Source organism: Haplochromis burtoni, unplaced genomic scaffold, assembly GCF_018398535.1.
Source record: "Haplochromis burtoni strain Fernald_Lab_line unplaced genomic scaffold, NCSU_Asbu1 Contig_536, whole genome shotgun sequence".
Lineage (NCBI taxonomy): Eukaryota > Metazoa > Chordata > Actinopteri > Cichliformes > Cichlidae > Haplochromis > Haplochromis burtoni.
In genome coordinates this window covers 131,784-146,679 of record NW_024582897.1, presented here as the reverse complement: position 1 = coordinate 146,679, position 14,896 = coordinate 131,784, and the positions used below count along the sequence as shown (strand labels likewise).

At 44.2% G+C, this 14,896-nt stretch overlaps 1 protein-coding gene across 6 annotated transcripts in view; it reads right to left on the bottom strand.

Annotated features, from left to right (window-relative positions):
* Positions 1–14,896, bottom strand: part of myo7aa (myosin VIIAa) — a 59,058-nt gene that overhangs the window by 7,527 nt on the left and 36,635 nt on the right. For all 6 annotated transcript variants that reach the window (XM_042214232.1, XM_005947622.3, XM_005947623.3 and 3 more), the window contains 23 exons: positions 14,538–14,747; positions 13,386–13,592; positions 12,902–13,078; positions 12,598–12,687; positions 12,204–12,331; positions 11,128–11,254; positions 10,933–11,052; positions 10,662–10,835; positions 10,242–10,469; positions 9,833–10,000; positions 9,486–9,603; positions 7,376–7,502; positions 7,031–7,200; positions 6,752–6,942; positions 6,212–6,336; positions 5,927–6,084; positions 5,203–5,356; positions 3,367–3,522; positions 3,161–3,266; positions 2,959–3,072; positions 2,323–2,410; positions 1,136–1,242; positions 198–383 (listed from right to left, as the gene is read on the bottom strand). In XM_042214232.1, coding sequence (XP_042070166.1) covers positions 198–383; positions 1,136–1,242; positions 2,323–2,410; positions 2,959–3,072; positions 3,161–3,266; positions 3,367–3,522; positions 5,203–5,356; positions 5,927–6,084; positions 6,212–6,336; positions 6,752–6,942; positions 7,031–7,200; positions 7,376–7,502; positions 9,486–9,603; positions 9,833–10,000; positions 10,242–10,469; positions 10,662–10,835; positions 10,933–11,052; positions 11,128–11,254; positions 12,204–12,331; positions 12,598–12,687; positions 12,902–13,078; positions 13,386–13,592; positions 14,538–14,747 — 3,429 coding nt within the window. The remainder of the gene's footprint in view (positions 1–197; positions 384–1,135; positions 1,243–2,322; positions 2,411–2,958; positions 3,073–3,160; positions 3,267–3,366; positions 3,523–5,202; positions 5,357–5,926; positions 6,085–6,211; positions 6,337–6,751; positions 6,943–7,030; positions 7,201–7,375; positions 7,503–9,485; positions 9,604–9,832; positions 10,001–10,241; positions 10,470–10,661; positions 10,836–10,932; positions 11,053–11,127; positions 11,255–12,203; positions 12,332–12,597; positions 12,688–12,901; positions 13,079–13,385; positions 13,593–14,537; positions 14,748–14,896) is intronic.

The window sequence follows — 14,896 nt, the reverse complement described above, 5'->3', positions numbered from 1 at the left end:
ACACACACACACACACACACACACACACACACACACACACACACACACACGCTGTTCATTTCTCAAAGCAGCTGATTTGTCAAACTTTAGATGATCTCAGCAGAAACACTGATCAGTCTGTACAAACGTCTGACTTCAGTAACTTTTTTAAGTAATTTTTAAAAAGCTTGTTTTTTGTTTTGTTGGGGGAGTTTTACCCTCTTCCAGTCATCTGGTGACATCTGGCGGATGAGGTCCTGGGGAACCAGCTCCCGAAGCATCTTGGGAATTGTGGGGAAATGAGATTTGTCATCTTCGAACTTGACGCGATAGATAAGCGCTGCGAGCTGGAAAACCTCCTCTCGTGAACATTTGTGGTAGCCACGCAAGTATTTAGGCAGCTCCTAAATCAGTGCAGAGATGGTGAGAGAACAAAGAGACGCTTCCTTAAACTGTTGGTGACAAAATGAAACCGCACACAAAGACCATCTTTAAAATGAACGTTTCCAACACTGGACGAGACGCTGTCATTTTGAACAATCATGGAGGTGTACAGATGTGCCCATGCTTTTTCAAGATAAATTGATTAATATATACTGATATGTACTGTGTGGCACATGTAACAGGAACAATCAGCTTCCTCTCCAGTGAGTTCTTCTGTGGACAGGGGGCTGCTCATTTATGGCAAATATAATCTTTGTGGGTAATTATTTAACACGACTCCTCAGTCTTGCTGTGCTGTTAGTACTTTTAGCTCCTCTAACCAGCATTGGTGAGCTCTGCATAGCAGCTCTAGTTCTCCACCTGCTGCAGGTTCTGGGGTTCTGCAGCTAAGAGACACGAGCCCGACCTGACGGCCTGCAGCTGAACTTTCAGAATAAGATCCAAGGGATTGTCCAGTAGTAAGTAGACGCTGTTGTCTCAGACAGATAGGAAATAATGTGATTACATGATATGTGCCCCACTAAAACAGAATCTTAACGTGGAACGCACGTGCATGGCTATCGTCTTACACAGGAAACTGTGTTTAACTGATCTGCGTTTCCAGTCGGACTGACAGTAACGACTGGCACGTGGATCAGGAAGTCTGGGGTCAGATATAAGTCCTGAAACATGCAGGCCGAGTCGTTCTCAGTGCGTCTCTGGTAAAACTGACCTGGTAGTAGTGGAAGATGGAGTCAGCGAAGGAGTCCTTCCCTGGAACCGTGTTAGTCCACAGCTTCTTCATGAAGAACACCTGATAGGTCAGAGAGGGAACGATTCCTGTACGACGAGATGGAAGGTCGAAGGTCAGCATGAACTGTGATTCCGTGTAACTTTGCAGTTAAGCAAACCCCAACAAACTAACGGTGTATTCAGCACAAACACACAGGAGTTCAGCTGGAGTGTTTTTACTGTTTCTCAGCCAACAAATATTCACCGAACAGCCAATGACGAAGAAACATTTTCAGAAGTCACCCGAGTCCAAGAAATTAAGTTTAAACTTCTCTATCTTGTCATTTTTTCTTCCATCTCTGTTTAAGTTTTGAAAACACTGCACGACGTGAACTTGTCCACCATTCTGGGCGTGTGGTGATCAGGATGATAATGATGCTCGATAAGAAGGCCCCTGGTCAGCTTGGCCACCGGCAGCCGCCAGAAACAGACTGTTGGCCTTCAAAGTAAAAGCTGCACCTTTTGAAACGTGTTGGCTGATCTTACTCGCTGCTGTATTCTTAATGAATACCACGTGATGGTCAGTTTATAAATCACTCCCATTAGAGTGGAGAGGATAACAAACCAGTACCTTCAAAGAGCCATGATGGCAACAAACGCTCAGCTTCACTGACCAACAACTGACCCCACAGTGGCTGTATATTACACAGCAGGAATGCCTACTCCTCTCCATTTTCTGTTTTTGCTTTGAATGTAATCAACTTGTCTTATTTCCTCTGAACACAAGTCTGTAACACACACACAGCCGGTGTGTGTTGTGAAAAACATCTTATAATTTCCCCTGTTTATCGTGTGCGCTCTAATCAAAGATCTGTCATGAAGGTTTCACCGAGAAGTTTTGTGAAACTGTTTGATCAGCACGAAATCTGCAGTTTGTTACTTAAAAAATATTGTAAAGTACTTGAAACGAAGCAGTCTAAATGATGCAAACAGTAACGATACATCAGATTAGAGAGAGGTCAACCCAAAGGAATCCTGGGTAATATTTCAGTCCTGCTGTAGTCACATGTACACAGACAGCCCCTGCAGTTGTGTGATGGGAACTTCTCATTAATATTTTACAGTTTTGCTTTTTTGCTTTTAAAAGTCCTGAAGTCAACCCAAAGATATTTTAAACACGGTACCGACCGTCTTTAGCCGGCCGAGATTTCTTGATCCAGTCCGTTAAATGTCTGACGAAGTCAAAGAAGAAATCTCCCTCAGGTACACTGATCACCTGCAGAGGGCACACACAGAAACATCAGCGTGAAGTTAATCAAGAAATTAAACTTTGTGAATGAAAGATTTGTGTTGTTATAGAAAGCAGCTGTAATCATTGAAGTGTTAAATGCAAGACTCAAAAGCAATAATTCATCAATTTTAAGAGGCAATGTTTAAACTGTTAACAATCAAAAGAATTAAAAAAAATTTATTCAATTGCAATATAAAAGTGACATCTACTCGACCATATAGCGGTAATTTTAGAAACCTACAGAAATGGTTTGTAAGCTGCACACAGAATCATAACTGTGTCCTTAAGACATTTAAATGTATTTGTATTTAGAAACTTTACATTTTCGCGTAAAAACTGCAAGTTCCTTCTGTTGAGGACGTGTTTTGTGGTTAAGGTGGAACAAACTGTAAAGGAACAATAGTGATGACTAGTACAGACATCTAATAATCCCAGTATTTCTTTAGAGTTGTGTACTGGTTTGAGGAAAACCTCCTGAAACCAGTAAAGCTGTAATACTCTGAGGTTCTGAGAAACCATCGTTGACCTCTGACCTTGTCCGAGATCTTGACGAAGAGGCTGAAGCCTTCGGGAGATTTGAGCAGCAGTCTGGTGGAAATGTTCTGACAGAAATCCTTCGCCTTGGTGCTTGACTCCACCTCGAAGGCCTGCAGGTGTGAGACCAACACGAAGACTCATTTTTCAAACACGTTTATTTACAGAGAACGTTTACACCTGCAGGCTTGTGTGTCCGACCTCGTCTGTGTCGTCGGGGAAGTAGACTTTATGGAAGATTTGGGTCGTTTTATGTTGGATGGCCTCCACTTCCACCAAATGAGGAGGGTACTTCCTGGATCCATTTCTGTTAATGATGACAAAAAGCAGCAAAACTGGTTGGGAAAAAAAAAAAATGTCAACACCAAATACGATGATTGTTTCAGGCTGAAAGTCTGAGGTGTTACCGTAGCGCTTTGTGCACCCTCTGCATGCAGTCTCCAGACAGCGGGTGGTGCTTCTTGGACTGGAGGTAGCGCTGGATGTGCGGCAACAGCACGTTACTGGGAGGAAACAACCCAGTGCACAACCACAGCAGCTCCCAGCCTTTCTCCTCACTGTACCTGCAGCAACACAACACTCACCTTCAGCTTCTGCACAGAAAAATTAAATCTGCCTGCAGCCACAGACTGAATGATGACTGTCCACTGAATGCAACAAGTAATGTGAACATTTAGAGTTTTAACTTCTTCTACTCAATTTATTTTGCATAAAAGCACTTTTGCTTCATTTCATGGGCAAAGCAGCATCTCTGGGGTTTTTATAGGGGTGGGTTTTGATTATCGATTTAGCGATTAAAATCGATTCTAGCTTGGATAACGTGATATCGATTCATTCAAATCCTGAATCAATTTTTAAATAGAAATTAATTTTGCCCTCAGGTTAAACCTCACAAAATTTCAACAACCACCGAACAGCTAAAACAGTAAACGAGAGCAGGAACACGGATTCTGCACAAAGACGTAAACACAAAGCGCGGACCCGCCGACGGATCAGGATCAGTGAGCTGTTGGCTCTCTCACCCGACGGCACGGACACGGTCGGGGCTAAAAGCTGACAGCTCACTGATTCTGATCCATTGGTGGGTCTGCGTTTTGTGTTTACGTCCTTTTTGCGCTCGATTCTGAAGCTGCAGGTTTTATGGTAAATGGCCTGTATTTGTATAGCGCTTTACTAGTCCCTAAAGACCCCAAAGCGCTTTACACATCCAGTCATCCACACATTCACACACTGGTGATGGCAGCTACATTGAAGCCACAGCCACCCTGGGGCGCACTGACTTTATCTCTCTCCAAACAATATTGACCGAACCAGCAGCAAAAGAAGATCCAAACTTCGCTTCACATAAACATCGTCATGAATTCACTCTGACTTTTGCTGTTTTGCTTCCACCAGGATAAAAATCACACTTCAGAGCTCTCCCTCTCTGTACTTCAAGAACAGTTTCCAGTCTAAAAATCTGTTTTCTGCATTATTTGCTTGCTTATTACGCACAAGTCTACCGTTGTTTACAGCGCTGTCGGCCGCTGTTTTTTTTCCTTTTACTTACTTCCGAAATGAAAACCTAATTTCTGCTGTTCAATTCTGAACAAATTTAAACTTTTTAAAATGATGCAAAATTGCAAAACGTTCAGCTGTGTCTCTAATCAAACCTCTGTAACTTTGCTCTGCTTCACTTCAGCAGCATCAGCTAATGTTCATGTGTTGATTAATGGTTTTCTTTCGTTTTTGATCTACTGCAGAATATTTTTATAAATCCCAGGCCAGGAAAATCACCTTCATGTTTTTCTGTGTTTTATCCTCAGCTACTTTGACACAAAGGCATCTGCTGTGATGCTCACACCTTTGATAAAGTCTCGCAAGTTTCAGCTTTCTTTTTAATAGACAAAAAAATATGGACATGTACTGATGCGTGATCAGAATTATAATATTTCTGACTGTCTGAGGATAAATTTCCCTGAATCGAATAGAATCGAATGGTGGATCGCATTGATTCTAGAAATCAGTGACGATACCCAGCCCTAGTTTTTTTAATTAAATCAGTGGGGAAAAATACAGTTTCTCTAATGGCCACTAGAGGCCGACTCCACCACAGGTTGACAGGCCGGCACAAAACAGCATCATTGTCTATTTCACATCCCCCCAAAAAAACCAACAAAAATCTGAGTTTCATCCACGTGCACCTCATCGTTTTATCCTTAAAAATCTGTAAATGAAAGTGTGACTGAGGTGAATTTACACACTTGACGTGATTGTCTGTGAGCTGTTTGATGATCTGACAGTAGATCTCATCCTTCAGTGGTTCGGCCTTCAGCGCCCCTTCAAAGATCTGGTCCGTCAGCTCGTTCACCGAGCGAGTTCGTTTGGACGGGTAGTCGCCCATGTACTTCATGATAGGTAGGCTCTAGGTCAAGGAATAACCCTGACACATGTACAATATAAAAGCAGATTATAAAAGCAGAGAGATTACAAGAGCTGAGACTGTGGCAGATGTTTAACTTCCAGGGAGAAAAAAAGGCTTTTTAAATTTTTACCATTTACCAGATTTGACTGGTGATTCTTTACATGCAGTTTTTATGGACAGGTGGCCGCTGAAATGAAAGTTATTTTTGATCAGACTTCAAAGTAAACCCCCAGGTAAATGTGTAAAGGTATCAGAAGTGGCAGTAGGTTATAGCAGAGTACCCTGACCTGCTTCTAAGAGGTGTTTCTAACCTGCATCTGATAGTCTTTCCCTTACAGTGTAAAATACAAACGATGTAATAACAGAGACAAAACTCAAACCATGATAGAAACACAGAAGATCATCTAATTAGAATGGCCCTAAAATCTGAGAGAGATGAACGCCGTTACTGTTAATGATGAATGCTTGTGAATGTTGTGAAAACATGTCTGTGGGGTTAGTCTGAACACAACATAAGCTCAGAGTCTGCTTGGTGATCCACCAGTCGGCAGTTTGAAGGATATCTATAAAAGACATGCAGGCGTCCTGAGCCAGCTCCTCGTGGCTGACGACCTTCTTCAGCAGCGGCTGTTTCAGCGGCTCTCGGGTGCAGCTCCACAGCTTGTCTTTCCCGCGATTCTTCGTGACCATCACCCGGCTCAGGGTGTGTTTGGGAGGAGGCCTGACAGGAGCAGGTTACACAGAGATCACAGGACTCAGGAATGAAGGCAGAGGATCATCAGAACGATAGATATTTGTTTTTGAAGCAAGAAAAATATCTATCTATCATGTTTTTTTGGTCTGTGTACCTGAAGTAGTCGTAGGAGAACTCCTCCAGCGTGTAGGGTTTCGTTCTGTCATCAGTTTCCACCATGACGACCTGCGAAACACGAACCGACTCCTGACGCTGCTCGGGCGTCATGGTGACCAGCGCCTGATAGTTCGGATCACATCAGACTGCATCATGTTTTGTGTAAGCACAAAAGACAACCTAACACAGCAGCATCTGTGACGTCACAGTGGGCCATCGTTCATATACAGTGTATGATCTCTAAACTGTTAAACAGGAAATGGGAACATTTTGTGATTTTAAGATGTAATAAAAACATAATTTTGTGGTTATTGTGCTTTTTGCTGTTGTGCGTACAATCTCAGCAGTCCTCTTTGTTTTTTGCTTATCCTGATGTTTGGCTATAGTCTTCTTTAAATGCTGAAAGCCCATTTTTGAGGCAGTTTGATGCTCATTAGGTGGTTGGAGGAGTCACTAAGGTGGCTCTGAAATGACTGAAAGTGCCCAGTAATCACATTTTTTGTATTCTCAGACGTTTTAGGTATGTTTTCCTCCTCACCACTATGTCCTGCTGAGGTCGGGTCATGGTGGGCAGGACGTAGACGCAGTCCGCTGGGAAGTCTCCCTTCTGATTGGTTCGTTCGTTAACACCGTGTGCCCAGCCAGAGTTGAGGACCTGCTCGCCGGTCTCCTGGTCCAACAGGATCAGGTCTCCTTTCCGGAAGCTCAGGAACGTCGACTCCTCTCCAGCTGAGGAAGAAAACGGCACTTTGTAAATCTTTTCCACACTGGATTTATTTCATTCCAAGCTGAGCGTGCCTCTCTGCTCAGGACTCACTGGGGTTGGGGTTGTCCTGCAGAGCGACCACAAACTTTGACCTCTTCCTCAGACCCTCCAGGAAGGTCACCACCAGGTCCCGTATGTCCTCTGCATTGTTGGAGGTGAAGGTGTACTCGTCTCCTTTGATGGTCGCTAAAGTGAAACTCTGACCCTGCAGCTTTCCTCCCCTGAAAGAACAACAAAATATGCACTGACCAGCTTCGCTGTCCAGGATAACGATGAAATTTACATTTAAGTTTAGGCTCCACTTTATACGCTGAAACTCTTAACCCCTCATTCCTCACTCACGGCCCTCCGATCAGAGAACCATGTCATTGGTCAGGTGACTACAGGTAGACTCACCTGCTGCTGGAAACTGCAGTGATTTCTGGGAAGGAGAGCTCTAAGAGGACCTGTTCCTGCTCATCTACAAAATAAACTCCCGTCCAGTTGACGGCGACGATGAGGTCGTTTTTAGGCAGACTGGGACCTGAGAGGTAAACATCAAAATAAATTTAAAAAAGAAAAGAACTTACAGAACCAAGAGGTTAAAATATAAATAACAATTCTGAATAATTTTGCTTTAAACAATATCCGTCTTTATTTTCGTGTCACATTGTATCAAAGTTAGTGGAATGAAAAGCACTGATGGCAGACTGGAGGTGCTACAACAATGCCGCTGGTACATTACATAACATTAAAGGGTCATATTATGATATCAGTGCTACAGCAACCCTATGCAGGCACGTTTCCTAGTGCCCAAAAACAACACAAGCCCGGGAATGTCAGCTTATCTAAAAAGGGAGCTACTTCAACAACAAGAAGCACTGAAGGTGGAAAAACTGATGTGTTGCAGCACTCGAGGCAAGAAATGCACTCCTCATTTGAATTTTTTGAGATGCAAATGAGGAGACTTCACTCAGGCAAGTCTGCTGGACCAGACGGAGTGAGTCCCCGCGTCCTCGTGTCTGTGCCCCCCAGCTGTGTGGAGTCTTTCATAAACTGTTTATGCTGAGTCTGCAGAGGGTCCCAGTGCTGTGGAAGACATCATGCCTCGTCCCTATTCCAAAGACGCCACGTCCCAGTGGCCCCCAGGATTACAGGCCCGTGGCACTGACCTCCCACATCATGAAGACCCTGGAAAGGCTCATCCTGGACCAGCTGCGACCCATTGTAAGACCACATCTGGATCCCCTTCAATTTGCTTATCAGCCTCGTCTCGGAACAGAGGACGCCATCATCTACCTGCTCAATCGTCTCTACACCCATCTGGACCAGCCGGCGAGCACTGTGAGGGTCATGTTTTTTGACTTTTCCAGTGCTTTCAACACCATCAGGCCGACCCTCCTGGGTGATAAGTTAGCAGCGATGCAGGTGGGTGCTTCTCTGGTGTCCTGGATTGTTGATTACCTGACAGGAAGACCACAATATGTACGTCTCCCACAGTGTGTGTCTGACAAGGTGATCAGCAACACAGGGGCACCACAGGGGACTGTCCTCTCCCCCTTCCTCTTCACCCTCTACACCACAGACTTCAGCCACTGCACAGAGACCTGCCATCTTCAGAAGTTTCCTGATGACTCTGTGGCCAGTGCGATCCTCTATGCTGTTGCATGCTGGGGGAGCAGGCTGAGGGTCGCAGATGCCAACAGACTCGATAAACTGATTTGTAAGGCCAGTAATGTTGTGGGGATGGAGCTGGACTCCCTCAAGGTGGTGTCTGAGAGGCGGATGTTCTCAAGATAAAGACTATGTTGGATAACACCTCCCACCCACTCCACGACATGCTGGTCAGTCACAGGAGCGCGCTCAGTGAGAGACTGAGATTACCGAAAAGCACCACTGAACGACACAGGAAATCATTCCTGCCTGCGGCTCCCTGTACAACTCATCCACTTAACACACTGTTTACTGCAACAGCTACACCCTTCTTGCACATGTTCTTTTTCATTTATTTATTAATCAGTGACTTTTATGTATATATATGCCTGCATATTGTGCTATTCTTAGTTAGTGTATTGTCTGTCTCTGTTAATGTTTGTTTATAATGGAGCACTGTAACGAAAAATAAGGATTCTGATAAAAACAAACTGCTGAGCATCACTGTAGCGCTCGCCAGCTGCACTGCTTTATGACAGGAGGAGCAAGCAGTGGATGGAAATGACTGATGATGGAAAAGCAGCTCCTTAAGAGTTTACAAAGGAGTTTTTCTTTCCCACTGTCTCCAAGTGCTTGCTCATAGGGGGGCGTCTGATTGTTGGCGTTCTCTCTGTATTATTGTAGCATCTCTACCTACAATATAAAGCACCTTGGTGCTATATAAATACAATTTTATTGAGCTGAGTAACTTCAGTCATAGTTGAAATAAACCTTAATCAATCATTTTACCAATAATCAATAAAACGGTTCAGTATTTTCACACTTTAACTAAGTGTCACCAAAGTTGTTCAAAGTGATTAAAAAAAAGTTTCACCTGAAAACTTGAAGGCTTCGTAGAAACGAGAGAACAGCAGAGGCCACTTGTGGCGAGCAAAGTCGACCACTTCCTCCTTCACCTTCTGAGGGTCAAATCTCTTCTGGGTGTAGATGCTCTGAGCACAGAGATGTTTATTACATTTACATGTTAAAATAAAAAAGTATATAAAATAAATGTATTTATCATACTGCTACAGATAATGTCCAAGCTGAACATCTTAGCTTGGATATGAAATTTCAGCGTTTCAACAATTTAAGCTGCGGTTGGCCCTAAAAGACAAACAGAATCACGTTCATCTTCAAGCCGGGCTAAAAAGACCTCTCCTTCTTACTGGTGATAATCACCTTTTTATGAGCAGCCATGATGAAGTGAGCCCACTTCTCCACCGATCTGGAGGTGGTGATCTCTCTGTCCGGGATGTAAGACGGGATGAGGCTCAGCAGGCGCTCCAGGAGGATCTCTGAACCGTAGTCAATGTAATACTGCTGAGAGGCCAGCTCTGCGAGGTCATCCTGGAGACACAGAGACAGAAGAAATAAAAAAAAGTTTGTCCTGCCTCCTGTTCAGCCAGCCTGACATTAATCAGTGCTCCTACCGACTTCTTACCCTTATTAATAATGCAGAATATTTGCAGTTCCTCTAAGGCCCACAGAAGGCTGACTACAAAATGTTATAATGTCCACTGTTGGAGCAGAAATGTTTCCCATGCACTTGCTAAACACTATTCTTTGAAAACAAAGGACGTGTAGTCACCCTGTCACAGCGGTATTCTCCAAACTTGACGCCCCTGACGGTTTGCTGGTAGATCAGGTTGGTGGCGACCTGGTCTTCTGTTGGCTCGTGCCACGGGGTAAAGATTTCTTTCCTGAAGAACAGCCGCCAGGGGGCGTTCCTCTCCTGAGCTCCCTGCTCTTTGGCGTACTGCTCGCACTGCGACACGGCGTCCATCACATGGTCGCTCCCGCTGCCTAAAGAGGAGACCTGCAGGACGAGATCAGAGGTGCAAACTGGTGACTCTTTTTTCTCCAACAAACAGAGGTTCACATCCCTGCAGCGGCCACAAGATCTGAGAAAGATCCAGATGATCCAAACTGTTCCAGAGCGCGAGGCCTAACAGGTGCTACAAAGGAGTATCATGCCTTGGAGCTCATATGATGCCGTGTGCATGCCCACCTTGTCAAACAACGCGATGTACAGAGAGAAGCCAAAGCGGTCTCGCAGGTTGATCTTGTCGGACAGGGCGCTGCAGAGCTCCTTTGCTGTGGTGGCCGAGTCTGTCAGCAGCGTTTTGGTCGTGCCATCCATGAACGTCACCGGCAACATGATGGGCTTCTTTGATTTGGTGGCCTGGACGTTGATTTCACAAAAAGAAACCGTTCCAGTAAACGGTGGGTGAAGTCACAATGGCCACGTCTGTCTTTTATATACAGTCTATGGTTTATACCTGCAGCTCCAGCCAGGACGGAGGCTGCGTTCGCGTCCCATTCACAAAAGTTCGTCTTAGACGTTCTTCACAGTATGGAGCGTAGCCTGGAGGCCCGCAGCTGATGAAGTTCCTCAGATACTGCAATCAAAACAAACACAGATGTAACGTCATGGCTAATGTGGAAATGCCAACACAAACGTTGGACGCACTGACCTTCACAAATTTGTCTGATGGAGCGAAGCAGCCGACACACAAAGAGATGAGGATCCAGCCGCGAGCGTGAGAACTCTTAGACGGGTTCTGACTCAGCTGCTTACAGATCTGACAGTAGATCTCATCCCTAACACACACACACACACACACACACACACACACACACACACACACACACACACACACACACACACACACACACACACACACACAAACTCACACACACACACACACACACACACACACACACACACACACACACACACACACACACCTCAGAAATATCAAAGACATTAACAGAGACCCAGCAGAACTTTATGAGACACATTTTATGCGGTTTAATGCAGATTAACTGAAACTGGATGTCGAGACTTTGTCCTGATGGTGAACGCTGCTTCATATTCACAGCCAGACACACACGTGTTCACCAGCCTCTGCACTATTATTTACTCTTTAAAAGAAATCATGCCGTTTCATTAAATTACCATTTAAAATGTATTTTTATCTGCATGGCTTTATTAACTCATTCAGCGGCATCTTCATGTATAAATTCAATTCACATCAGGTTCATTTGTGAAGCACCAAATCACAACCACGTCACTTTATACATCGAGATGAATATTAATGTACAACAATAATAATAAACATACGGCAAATATGACAGAATGATGACTAAAAGAAAAATCAACGGGATGACAGCTTAGATGTCCAAAGAGATTCATCTTGAATTTAAGAGCAGCTTTGAGTCCGTAGACCGTCGTATTGTGTTAGTCTCCCATATTAACGTTTTTATGAGGCAACAGCTCGATAAAGGAAAATTTGAAAGTATCTGCTTTTTAAAAAAAACAAACAAACTTCAAATTAAAGTTTCACTGAAAACTGGAAAATTTTAAACTTTCACTTTTAAATTTCAAAGTGGGCCACAGCGCTGTGACATCTGGGAAGGTCTATTTTATCAAATACACAAAGGGCGGCTTAGATACAAGTTTTTTCCTCCACATGTCCAGTTTTTATATCCAAGGTAATTTTGTGCAAGTTTGGGAAACCACATGATGACCCTTTGTTTGTTTGTTTACCTGAGTCCTGGCCTCAGGATCCCGTTGCCGATGATAAAGTGAAGTTTCTCCAGGTTGGATGTGGGACGATCTTCCAGCATGCTGTTGCCATGAAGACCGTACTCACCGTCGTTAAGGCGCTTGGTGACCTGAAAAGCATCAGATTACATGATTATCTTAATTTGTCTGTCTGTTAGCAGAATTATTCACAAATATATGGATTTGACCCAAAATGGACTTGAAATTGATAAAATATCTTCATCTGCGCTTGAGATAAAATCCGACCTCATGTTTTTAACATGAAGTTCAAACCCAGATTTCCTTCTGCACCAGAAGCACAATTTTCAGTCTCAGACTGCTCATGTTTAATTAACAGAAACAAGCCCAGCATCATATCACCCTCCCTCTCTCTCACCTCCTCGGTGATCTTGGATTTCTTCTTCAGGGTGAGGGACACAAGTTTGTGTCGGACACTGTTCTTCTTGTGGCTGTCAGAGTGAGGCGTCTGGAGGTGAGAGAAGGAAATCAGCTCACAGAGATCCCTTACACAGTCACTGTGACCTGCACCCTGTTATTCCTGATCTTTGGAAACTATATGAAGTAACAAATGTTAAAAACAGATAAGTTACAAGAACACACTGAATAATAGTTCATACTTTATAGCTCATGTTAGCGTTTACTCGCTCAAACCTTTAAACTCCGTCACTCTTCCTCCTCACCTCTCCCTCCCCTTGCAGCGCCTGCAGCTCTCGCTTGTACGTCTTTTTCCCCAGCGTCTCGTAGATTTTGGTCATGACGGGGATCTTCTCGCTGCCGTCGCTGATGGCCGTGTGGTACTTTGGCTCCGGGAGATCGCCCATGAACCTCAGCACCGTGATCCACACCGCCAGAGCAGCCTGAGCAGACACGCAGGGCACAAGGAAACAAAAGGCTCATCAGGTGAAATAACTGTTCCTTTGTTGGTTCGTTCTTGGCTGGTGACAGGTCTTAGTAGTCGCACCAGTCATCAGCATCATGGAGCACAGACTGTAACAGCTGCACACAGTCAGAACCTTTCTGCACTCATTACGTCTAAATTAAGTTAAACCTGAGAGACGAGCAAAGCTCGCTGTAGAGCGACAGCCTCGTGTGGCCTTTTTCAAAACTTCTTCAGTCGCTTGCAAAATACATTTTTACTTTTGCGGGGTCAGAGGTCAGACCTACCAGCTGGTCCCCCTCATCGTCGTGGAAGAGCAGCGGCTGTTTGAGAGGTCGTCGGGCGTAGGTGTGCGTGGTGGTGCCCTGGAAGTAGGTGGCAGCAAACTTGGCGAACTTGTACTCTGATAAATCCTCTTCATCATCGTCCTCAGGCAGAGGAAGAGCCTCATCCAGATCCTCCTCCTCCAGCTCGTGATGGGTCCGCTCCAGATCCTGTAGAGAAGACAAGAATTTACTGTCTGCTGAAGTTTCCAGAAGTTTTTTCCAAATTCTCCAAATTTTCCAACTTCAAAAATCCCTCAAATCTATCACTGCGTCTCAGAAACATGCTGTCCTGCAGCACTGTTATTGGAAACAGGTCATTCTTTTTAGAGAAAAAATTTACCTCACACATTCTTATTTATCTAAAGCTGTGATTTCACTGGATGGATGACTTCTTATCTCTAATAATTTGAAATAACTGCCAACATGATATCTGATTTTAATGCCCTGTAAATCTGCCATGTCTGTTTAAGGAGCTTGGAAAGAAACGCATCTGGACTTCTTTAAGCTGCTTGAAGACGTTTCACCTTCAAGCAAACGTCTTCAAGCAGCTTTCCAAGCTCCTTAGACTACGATGACCTGGATGACTGAGAACCTTCACAGACATATTTCCACGTCTGTTATTCACAAAGTAATAACTCCACCACAAACTACCAGAAACTTTTCACCAAACACACATCCTGTATTTATTTTTTTCTTCTTTTCAGAAAGAGTTTTGTTCTCTTCACAGCTTTCTCCTGAAATTTTCCTGCAGGACTTTGAAATATAAATAAAAGTTTGCAAGTTTAGGAGAGTCCAGGCAAGTTCAAATCAACCCAAACACTGAAGTCTTCAAGGATTATGAGATTTATTATATTGATTGCAGTTTTTATAGGACCAACATACTGATGTGTAGCTGCGTATTTGAGTAAGCAGTCTTCATGAGTCCTGTGAACATGCCACACACACAGACGATGGCATTATTAACGATCGAGGCTTAAGGAGTCATTTTCCGTCCTCCTGATCAGACACCTTTGCCAACAGGACACAGTTTTACTGATTACACACGTTGGGTAACTGTCTTTGGCCTTTATGAGAAAACGGTTCATTAATAAGAGGAAAACTTGGTCGTGTCACCTCAAAGCCAGCGGGGGCTTGCCCTTCCTGACCCGGGAAAGAACTGGTGGTCCCCAGGAAGCCGAACATCTTGTCCACCATGTCGGAGTCATTGACAGGCTCCGTGCGGGCCTTCTCCATCTGCTCGACCATCTCCTTCTTCCTCCGAGCCTCCTCCTTCTCCTTCTTCTCCCTCTCAGCGTCCTCTTTGGCGAGCTGAGCCAGACGCTCCTGAAGAAAGAAACATTGCACTAGAGCTCAAAAATACAGAACAATCCAGTATCTTTCTCGGCACAAGTGTGATGATGAATTATTATTATCCACTTCCCTGCTCTGCTTCACTGATGTTTTAAATGTTGTCACATGTTACATTTGTTCAC